This window comes from Hippocampus comes, unplaced genomic scaffold (genome assembly GCF_001891065.2).
Source record: "Hippocampus comes isolate QL1 unplaced genomic scaffold, H_comes_QL1_v1.1 scaffold130, whole genome shotgun sequence".
NCBI lineage: Eukaryota > Metazoa > Chordata > Actinopteri > Syngnathiformes > Syngnathidae > Hippocampus > Hippocampus comes.
Genome location: NW_017842057.1, coordinates 1,475,419 through 1,486,677, shown reverse-complemented (window position 1 = coordinate 1,486,677; position 11,259 = coordinate 1,475,419). Strand labels below are relative to the sequence as shown.

Below are 11,259 nucleotides of genomic sequence, written 5' to 3'. Positions count from 1 at the left end.
AGCGCATTCTCTGTTTTATCCAAATTGTTTGTTTTAAAACAAGTATTCCTTAGTTTAGTATCCGCACATTGTTTTAGTATACATTTTTTAAAACATATATTGTGGCAGTCATAAGGAGCACACACGATTGACTGTAAACACGTCTTTATTCCACGACTGCCGACAAGTGGATCTATTCTGAACAAGGACAGAATAGTGTCCGCCATAATATTTATTAAAAGAAAAATAAATAAAAGTACGCGAGAGAGAAGCCCGACCCGAACCTGTTTTACTTCCGCATTCCTGTCGTTTTGGTCCGCAGCAGAAACTGCACGTGTGACCGCAAGTGGAGCTGCGCCGGAGCTGTCACGCTCAGCGGCTTTGCACGTGTGACCGCTCCACAAAATTTGCTCCGGTGTAAAATATATCGCAACAAAATATTTCGGTGCAGCGTCGGACCAAATGTGTGCCGTGTGAACAGGCCTTCTGTGCGTGCGGTAATGGGTCGATCGCGGGAGGTTGGTTGATTGAAAAGTCGATCTTTGGTCAAAAAAGTTTGGGCACGCCTGAACAAGAGCAGCAATAATGGCAACAAAGATAATCCTTGAGATTTGTAAATTATGTTTTTTTTAGCACCTTCCGCAAGACTCAAAAAATAATAGTAGTCTTATTCAGGCACTTATGCTCTATCCATCCTTTTTCGATACTGCTTGTCCCCTTTTGGGTCAGGGGTAACGGAAGCCTACTCCACTTGGTTTGGATGAGAGGCAGCAGACACACTGGACTTGTCGGCCGTAAATTGCATCTAACGTGTAGACAGAGGACCATTCATATTCACTTTCAGACCAATGGATAATTTAGAGCAGGGGTGGCCAAACTTTTTTGACCAAAGATCGACTTTTGAAGCGACCAACCATGCACGATTGACCTGATCGCGCACATGCAAAGCATATACACGCGCCCACACGTGGGCGCCCAACCATGCACATGCGCGCTTATGCGCGCACGTACGTCACGATGAGCAACAGAAACACTCAAACATACAAATACTCCCCCCCGCCCCTTTCCTCCTTCCACCCCTCGCGGTCGATTTGGGGCCACTCCGCTGGCTCATGGTCGATCACGAGTGACGTAATTGGGCACCCCTGATTTAGAGGTTTCATTCTACCCCAACATGCATGTTTATGGAACGTCTACGCCGAGATTCAAACCCGGAACTTCTCGACTGTGAGGCATCCGTATTGTGCCGTCACCAATACTTTTAGTCATTTTATTATGAAACCATAATGTTGATATTTGCGATTATTCCAAATATAACTAATCTTATGCATATATTGGTAATTAATCACTAACTTTTGTTTTGCAGATCGAGCTGACTTCTGTTCTGTCTCAAGGTGAGGCAAATTTGTCAAGTTTGGTCCAAAGAGGACAGGATCTGGCCATGAGGTTGAGGGTACTGCAGGTGGACCGCAGGGAGATTGCCTGTCTGAAATTTCTGCTCCTATTCAACCCCAGTAAGTCAACATAATCATGTCGATTTAATGATTCTGTCGATGAAATTCTTTTGGGTTGAATAAAAATGAGACGCAAAAATTCCTGTACACTTCAGCGAATGAGAGTATTTTTAGATAAGATAAGAAAACCTTTATTTGTCTCAAAATGGATAAATTTCCAATTTACAGCAGTATGAAAGGGAGAAAGTAGAAGACAAAAAGGATACAAATAAATATCAATATAAAATATAAGCGGGTGGCCTGGTGGTCCAGTGGTTAGCGCGTCGACCTCACAGTGCAGAGGTACCAGGTTCAATTCCAGCTCCGGCCTCCCTGTGTGGAGTTTGCTTGTTCTCCCTGGGCCTGCGTGGGTTTTCTCCGAGTAATCCGGTTGTCTCCCACATTCCAAAAACATGCATGGCAGGCTGGTTGAACACTCCCAATTGTCCCGAGGTGTGAGTGTGAGCGCAGATGGTTGTTCGTATGTGTGTGCCCTGCGATTGTCTGGCAACCAGTTCAGGGTGCCCACCGCCTACTGCCCGAAGACAGCTGGGATAGACTCCAGCACCCCCCGCGATCCTTGTGAGGATACGCGGATCGGAAAATGAAATGAATGAATAAATATAAGCATATTAAAAGTGGGTGAGTGGGGCTGAGTCCAGGTTTTGAGGTGCATCTATATTCAATAGCCTGACAGCAGTCGGCAGGAACGAGCAGCGGTACCTCTCCTTCTTGCAGCGCGGGTGTATCAGTCGCTGGCTGAAGGAGCTGACCAGTGCTGTCAGGGTGGCCTAGAGGGGGTGGGAGTGTCTGTCCATCATAGCTCTTAGCTTGGCCACCTCCTCCAGAGTGTCCAGGGAGTATAGTAATAATTTTAATCACTAGAGGTGCGAGCAGTTATGAAGGGCCCCTGCAACCCGGGCCACGTTGGGGTATTGACATATATAACTCTTTAAAATGTAAACCTGTTTGAGCCAAGTTTCATGGGTTTTTGCCCAGGTTTGGACGCTCAAAAACAGCATCTTTTTTCTTTGTAAATGGCATATTTCGTGCCAGCAGAATGGGATGAAATAAAATGATTTCAATACCTTTTCTTATTTCCAACCTCTTTATGAGACACAATCAAAGACTACCAGGCAAAGTTCAGTAAAAAGAGTTGAGCAAAAAATATGACTTCTATAAAATCCAAAAAATGGTTAAAAGTAAAATAAAATTCCCTCCCAATTTTTGTTGATCTAGGTGAAACGTATGACCAGGCGTGCTTTGTTAAAATTTTATCAGGGGCTCCGCTGAACCATTAAAAAAAAAAACCGCACAACGACCCTCCAAAATATAAATGTTTTGCAAGACCTGTGTACAAATGTTCAGGAGTTTTCGACCAAGTTTAAATGCTCATAAACAGCATCATTTTTCGAAGCAAACAATGTATCACCATGGCAATAGCGTGCAATAAAATCAAAAGTTTTTACTAGCTTTTCATATTAAACAGTTTCAGATGAAACCCCTAAAGACAATTGGATATATGCAAACTGCAAGGCATCTTTATTTATATAGCACATCTCATACACCAGGCAACTCAATGTGCTTCACACAAGCCAAGAAACAGAAGCCAAAAGCATTTACAAACACAACAGCTGACGATATTCAGAAGAAAAGAAGAGAAAACAAAAGTATCTTACCGACACTCCCAAAAGAGTTTACCTTGACAACATATTAACAGAAGACTTTAAACACATTTCAAAGTAAAGAAATAAAAGTAGGTTTATAAAAATTATTCAAAGAAAAGAAAATATTTACAACGGTTTAGAAAACCTTCAACAAAGATATAGGAAGAAAAAAGTAACATTTTAAACTTGGACTTAAAAGCATTTACACTTGAAGCTGACTTTACTTCCATGATTCCATTTGCTTGCAGCATAACAGCTCAATGCAGCTTCACCATGTTTACTTTTTTTTTGTTTTGTTTTAATTTTTTAACTCTGGGCTCCACGCATTAACCCAAGTCTGGAAGCCTCAGAGCCCTGCTGGGTTTATCGTCAATCATCTTTTAAAAAAGATTCTTATTTTTATTTATTTTTATTGACACATTCAGAAGATTTCGATTGTACTGTATTCCAGTAGCAGAATTTAAAAAATGTGTTCTATAGTTGACTGGGAGCCGTTGTGTAGGACTGGAGTAATATGTTCTGATCTCTTTGTAACCCAAGTTACAGTGTTCTGAATAAGATGGAGCTGTTTGACGCTCTTTTAAGGGAGTCCAGTCACAAGACAGTCTTGAGACTGGGAGACTAAGAGATTATTTCTCTCTGGAAAGCCAAAAATGTTCGCTTTTGCTGTCATTAAACCAAAATAATTGCTCAAATACTTTGGGGAGGCAAAACATAAAAGCACCAGAGATTGTTTTTCCTCACAGAAAGTCTTGGAATGTCTAATTTCTAAACTTGTGTCTTGATGTCTTAGTCGTTTCTGTACTTATTTTAACACACCATAGTATTTTTAAAAAGTTCCAATTTTCCGTAAAACATGTTATGTTAGTCTCTAGATTATGCATTGTACCTGTGTTTTCAAGATATTATTTCCAGCCTATTAAAAGTCAAAAGGTATATTTTCATGGCGTAAGGATTCTGCTAGTGGGCAGGCTTTAATTTGGAGCGTTTATATTTTTTGAACGATTGCCACACTTCCTTCCAATGTGCAGCAGATCAGGCTTTCACGACTGGCCTTTTACCTCGAGCAAATTCACTTAATTAAAAACCTAGTCTTGCGAAAAGCGATTGTTCACAAAGACAACCTCCTCCATTGTCCACTAATGGCATTCTAAAGGAGCGTAATGGGTCTATCATTCGATGCAAGGGCTGACATTCATGTAGCGGCTTGCGCAGATGGAGAGAGCATAGATGTGGCTTGCCCAGATTCCCAGAAGGGTTTGCTGTTTAGCGCAGGCAGGATGGTAACAAAGAGCTTTTGAATAGGGAGAGCACTTGTCATCGCTAGAAAATATTTGCTCTTTACTGGCTCTTCTTTGCACACATTCTCCTTTTGCTCATCCTTAGAGTCAGGTTTGTCAGGGGTAATTTAATTGCCCCGAAGCAGTTTGAAAGGATGATTCATAACATTGATTCAAAACATTTAATTACTGTGTGAATGAATTCTACAAGATGGGCTCAGCTGATGCTGAATGCCGGTCCACTGGAGGGCTTTGCTATTCTCCCTCCAATCCTGCCTCCCTCACACACACACACACACACACACACACACACACACACACACACACACACACACGAGAACACAAATCTACTATAAATTAATTAACTTTATTGGGACTTGTCTGGAGCAGAACAATTTTAAAACTACACACAGTAGAGAGTCACTAGATAGTTTGTAATAGATACCACTGGATTTCATACATGTGTTAGTTTTGTCCATCCATCCATCCATGCATCCATCCTTCTTCTTCGCCACCTCTTTGCGGGTGCTGCAGCATATCCCAGCTGAGCTCAAGATAAAAATGGGACTGGAATGACAGAGGGTCTTTTTGGTCTGTTGGACTTCAGAGGCAGCTGATGGGTAGCGGCAGGCCAAGTAGAATGCAGCTTCGGTGATTGCTCAAGCAAAAACTCGGATGTGGGAGGACTTCGGTGAGACGATGGAAAGGGACTTCGGGTTGGCTTCAAGGAAATTTTGGAGAGAGTAGCCAGAACATCTCCATTCCACTGACATGTCTTTTTGGGGTGACCATGGACCAGTGCACCGACGAGCTTGGCAGGATCCTGAAGGATGCATGGGAGTTTGCCCTACCAGTCTACAAATGTTTTGTGGATTTGGAGAAGGAGGTTGATTGTGTCCCTCTGGGAGTTCTGTGATGGGAGAGTGTGTGTGTGTGTGTGTGTGTGTGTGGGGGGGGGTATTGGTTCCAGACCCCTGATATGGGCTGTTCGATCCCAATAAGACCAGCGTCAAAAGTTTGGGCTGGGTTGCCAGCAGTAAATCAGATTTGTCTCGGCGTGAGGGTCGACGACACCAAGGCTGCATTGGACACAATTTCCAGCCACAGCTAAGGTGTTCAGGGGGCCTCAGTAATGCATTTCTGCTTATGGCAGGTGATAAGGTTCTTTTGGTTTCATGAAGCCATGATCGTTAACTCTGATTGGAGTGGTTCCTGAGTCAAAATGAGAATCAGCACCTCCAAGTCAGGGAAGACTGGAAAAGGAGATCAACAGTTGGATTGGTACAGTGCCTGCAGTCATTTGGACTCTGTATCGTTCTGTCGTGCCGAGGCGAAAATCGAAACCCTCTATTTACTAGCTGAAAAAGCACATTATTCCCTGATTGAGATGTCACATTAACCAAAACTGGAACCCCCCCCCCCCCCCCCAAAAAAAAATATTTTAGTAGTTGAACATGTGGTTTGCTGAATTTCTTTTCACAGAAGCCCAGTGAGCTGGCTCTTCTAAACGATGAATCGTTAACTGAAATTAAAAGAGTACACTGAAAAAAAAAGGTATTTTCTTCAGGGGGTGGCACACAATCAAATCATCTGGATCCAGATATATTTTATCTATCTATCTATCTATCTATCTATCTATCTATCTATCTATCTATCTATCTATCTATCTATATAGATAGATAGACACATAGATATATAGATATATTTACCTTATATATAAGGAGATGTACAGTCAAACCTCCGTTTTCGACCATAATCCATTCCAGTAGGCTGTTCGAAAACCGAATTGTTCGAAAACTGAAACCACGCTCTTTTTAAAATAAAAATGTTTATTGAACACCACTGCTCAAAATGGAAAGCAACACGAGGAAGCATCACTTCCTCGCCTACCCGAGGAAGCGTCACTTCCTCGTGTAAGGAAGGCGAGAGGAGTCAAATGGTGCATTCAAGTGTTCTCAGTTTGTTTGAGAACCGAAATTTGTTCGTCATCCGAGGCATAAAAAACACGAAATTTTTGGTCGAAAACCGAATTGGTCGAGAACCGAGACGTTCGAAAACCGAGGTTTGACTGTATTCTGTATGTAAAAAAAATATATATCTTGATCCATATGATTTTATTTCGCGCAACCACTTGACAAAATAACATTAGCGTAAATTCAACATACCATTTTTCTCAGCATTTGCATTGGAGCACTTCATTACACCGGATGATCGCTTCTTGTTTTTATGACAGGTGGACTCATGAATTTATTCTCAACTCAACTCAACTCAAATGTATTTATAGAGCACTTTCAAACAGCCATCGCTGCACACAAAGTGCTGTACATGGAGGAACTAACATATACAACAGTAAAGCAAAACAACAAATCAGTATCAAAGATGGTAGAGAGCACCAAACAGTATAACTGAGATCATAATTTGGGTCATGCTGAGTCAAGTGCCAAAGAATACAAGTGAGTTTTGAGGCGGGTTTGAAAGATGGGCAGCAAGGAGGCTTGCCGAATGTTCAGTGGGAGGTCATTCCAGAGAGAGGGACCAGCAACGGAAAAGGCTAGAAGCTTGCATATAAAAATGTATAATCTATGTATATTTTAAACAATATTACTACTTTAGTTTTTACATTTCTTGATTGCATCTAAAAATCCTCCAGATCCTTGCCATCCTGTTGCCCTTAGTAGGCGCACATTCATGTAGTCTTACTTTATCCTCCTGTGTGCAGATGTGAAGCTGTTGGAGAACCAGGCATTTGTGGAAGGCGTCCAGGAGCAAGTGAATGGCGCACTGCTGGAGTACACCCTGACCACTTACCCTCAATTTCAGGAGAAATTCAGCCAGCTGGTGGTGCGACTGCCGGAGCTACGCGCCCTCAGCACACAGGCTGAGGACTATTTGTGCTGCATGCACCTGAGTGGAGAGGTGCCCTGCAACAACCTGCTGATTGAGATGCTCCATGCCAAGCGAGCATGCGTGTGAGCAATGCAGATGACTTGTTTCACCATTGTCGTGTGTCTTGGTGAGACTTTGTATGGGATCAAAGTCAGCAATGAAAGTGGACTACATGCCAGCTCATCTTTGCGAGCATTTTTATAGCCGGGGAGGTTCTTGTGAGTTTGATAGAGCCCCGTCTGTGTTGCAGATTGTTTTGCGCATTTCACGTAAATGTTTTATATATTTATGTGGCCTCTTTAAATTGGATCAGAACAGTTTTGAATGACTTTGTCAAATCTAGTGGCAATGAACAATATCCATAACTCCAATTAATCAAACTTTGCCAACACAACGTGCCCACCTGCTTACAACCGAGCATTGACAACCACAAATATGTTTCATGACATTGACAATGTTGTCGAATGTTGAAAGCATGACTCTATTGACGTGAAAGGTCAAGTGTGAAGTACTTTTAGAAAATCCCAAAGGAAATATTTTTATTGCCCTAGTAATGAAACAAAATACATTCAAGCATGCAAAGATCATTTCGTAAAATTCAACAAAATAATCACCTTCCTGAAGTGATGACAAACCCCGGAAGTGTGACATCACTTGAAGACAACAAGAGCAGGGCTCACTATGGAAAGTGTACAAAGCTAGTCAGAAATCGATCTGAAAGTGATGTTTCAAACTTATCTGAGGGCGTCCAGGTGTTTGAAGAGTTGGAGGAAGAGGAGGTTGTTGGCAAGATGTATGTTGGACCACACATGTACGAGCCAGCTGCTCAGGAGGTGGAAAATGTTGTGCCCAAACGGCCAGACACGGAGTGGAAATGAGACCCATCGGGATTGGAAAAATGGTAAACGATGGTAATGGTAAACTCGATGCTGTGCCGTGTTGTAAATTGTGCACAATGGGATTACATACTTGGTCCATGTATTCCCGCGACCACTGAGAGCACGCGTCATAGTGGGTTGCTGTCCTACATTGTAATTGCTAAATTAGTTGTGTTGCGTTGTCGGACACGCCACATATTATATCGGCAGCATTGTTAATCGCAAACCATGACAGAGGATTCCATCCATGTAGTCATGTAGTCTGAAGGTTACATCCATGTACACGTATAATACTTTGAATCAAATGTTTTCATAATCAACAGCCAGGTTATTCATCGATTGTCACGCCTATCTTTTTTGCAAATCCGGTTGAGAATACAGAGGTCCCTGTTTGCCTGACTGTGAACGGTGCATTGCCACACAGCGCTCAGGCATTTCGCTGAATAACTCGATAACAATGGCAAAGAGAAGTTAACGCGATATATTCAACAATGCAGTACAATGGCTGACTGGCCACTCTGCATCTTTTGAGTGACGTCACTTGTTGGAGATTGCCGAACAATAGCGCATTATTTTGTGCTTTGCTATGGGTCTAACTGAACCTCGGTGGGTTGCGTTAAGAAAACCTAACGAAAATGTGCTTGAAATAGTTTTAGCCCTAAGTTTTACTCAAAAGATGGTTGGCCACGTTTACTTCACACTTGCCCTTGAAGTTTTGTGCCGAGGAGGCTGATGCTTACCCGTCACATAAGATGGCACCATTCGCCGGGAATCATCTTATGAATGATGGCCTGATGATTAACTATACTTTTTATGACAGATTTTATCACTTTTTTTTTTTTTTTTTAGAAAATGAATGTTGGCATTGTTGGCATTGTCTTTTTCTAATCAAAAAATATGCAGATTTGTGATTCTGCTGTTTTTACGTGTTGATGACATTGATAATATTACAGGTGAGGAAATTCTCAAGAGAATGTTCAGTTTCATTTGGCCACCTTCTAGAGTCAATATAGTTTGATTCCAATCTATTTAGATATATTAAACATCACAACAGACATCCGTTAAGATCAAATGAAAGAAAAGTTGGTTAAAGCCAGTAAAAAAAAAATAAATAAAAACAGTGGTCACACTTATTTTTCTTTTTCTTACAATCCCGTTGGGCAAACAGACAACAAAAGGATGAAAAGAAGCAGGTTAGAAGATTTCAATATTTCATTTACATTTTCAAATACGTTTTTGCGTACTGCTCAAAGGTGTGCCGGAAAAAAAATAATTTTGAGACTCGTATTGTCTCTATCAATTCAAGCGAATTGTGATGTGATCGTAGCCACGCTAGTCGGTTTAGTGACATCAACAGACTACAAATCAGCAATGTGACATTACCAAATACTACGTTATTTTTTTTTTCTGTGTAAGCTGTCAGCTTCAAGGATTTTATCCTCAGTAAAGGAAGCAACTCGGAAATTCCTCAATGAATTGACAACGGATGGATGTGCTTTAATATTTCAATTCAGAAAGACCTAGCCCCATTTGGTCACTGTGGGTTTTAATACAAATGCCAATTTTGGCTATTTCCGTCTGTGATGTTTTAGTATTTACTAAGGACCAGACTATCATGCACATTTTCACAATTTTAACATGATGGTCAGAAACAGTAACACTCATGTTTGTTGGTTGTTGGTTTTAGACAATGCCGATGTCCCGTTGCCTAAATATTTATTGACTTATATGTTTGTCCGCTGCAATATGTTTCCATTTAACCGCTTTCGTAGCAAACAGTTTAAAGTCAGTCGATCAACATTTTTGGAGTATTTCGAAAATTCGAATCATGGGTCTAACAGAGCAACATGTCTGTGCTTGGTAGTGATAGTCATCAATGTAGTATCTGTGGCACTTACTGTGTTGAAAAGTAAGCTAGACTCATTTAATTAAAAAAAAAAAAAAACTGATGCTCTGGGCACATTCAGTGACAATATAAATGACATGAATTCTCAGTAATTGTGAAGCAAAGCCGGAGATGAAGCATCACACAGCTCACTATAGACATTTGGATTAAATAACAGAAGTCATAAATGTCAAGATATTATAGACAATCGTTAAGTCTGCCTTAGTGTGAATGTCACCCACAGACACACAGACAAACACACACAAATGCACCTTGATTTCCCTATTGAGACAGGTGGTTGTTAACGTGTTGTACATGGTGTATATTTATGTTGTGAAGCGACAAAATGATGAGTCATTGAACTCAAAAGAAGTTCTCAGCTTTTTTTTTCAGGGCTATTTGCTACTGTTGTGAAACAGATTCTCTCGATATTGCTTTTGTTTTTTTGTCCTTCAACTCTTTTTTTTCCCCCTATGTAGGACGACAGTCCGTCCCATGTTTCAGTGTTTTACTTGCCAAAACAGACAATGACTTACCAAAGCGTTTTGTTTTGTTTCAAATTTATTGTAATAGTATCACACCAATAAAAGTCAATGAAATGAAGCTGCGCTTGTGAGTTGGCTATTTTCGCCGCTTTGAATTGTGTCCATATACCGGTAAGTTACAACTATTACAGCAGTCATGGTGTGGCTGTTTTTAGCCTTGTCTGATGATTTTACAAAACATAACGGATATCTCTTCATCTAAGACAGCAATGCTCAGCAAAATATAAAAAAAAACCCAAAAATTTGAACACATTCTGACGAAATCAAATTATTAATGCTCAGCAAAATAAAAATAAAAAAATTCAAACACAATTTGACAAAATCAAATTAATTTGACTCTTCAAACATCACACAACAAATACATCTTGTCAAAATCAAAAGTAGAAAATTGATGACGTCTAAAAATACAATCCTTGAAAACGATTTTGGACCGCGTGTGGACTTCGAAATATAACGGCTAACACAAAAACCTTTTATAAACATTGTACATCAGCGACTAAGATACAATAGCTGTTAGTTCAGATACAAAGACAAGGTACTGGGTGTTGCGACCTTTTGACCTTTTTACAAGAGGGATAGGATAGTGTCAATGAGTGAATGATGTCTCTATCAAAGAGCAATGAATCCAACAGTGACTTTAAAACAG

The 11,259-nt window shown here is 40.7% G+C and overlaps 1 protein-coding gene across 2 annotated transcripts in view; it reads left to right on the top strand.

Annotated features, from left to right (window-relative positions):
* Positions 1-10,129, top strand: part of nr5a1a (nuclear receptor subfamily 5, group A, member 1a) — a 28,578-nt gene extending 18,449 nt beyond the window's left edge. For both annotated transcript variants that reach the window (XM_019860993.1, XM_019860994.1), the window contains 2 exons: positions 1,346-1,493; positions 7,139-10,129. In XM_019860993.1, coding sequence (XP_019716552.1) covers positions 1,346-1,493; positions 7,139-7,392 — 402 coding nt within the window. In that variant the 3' untranslated portion in view covers positions 7,393-10,129. The remainder of the gene's footprint in view (positions 1-1,345; positions 1,494-7,138) is intronic.
* The last annotated feature ends 1,130 nt before the right edge of the window (positions 10,130-11,259 follow it).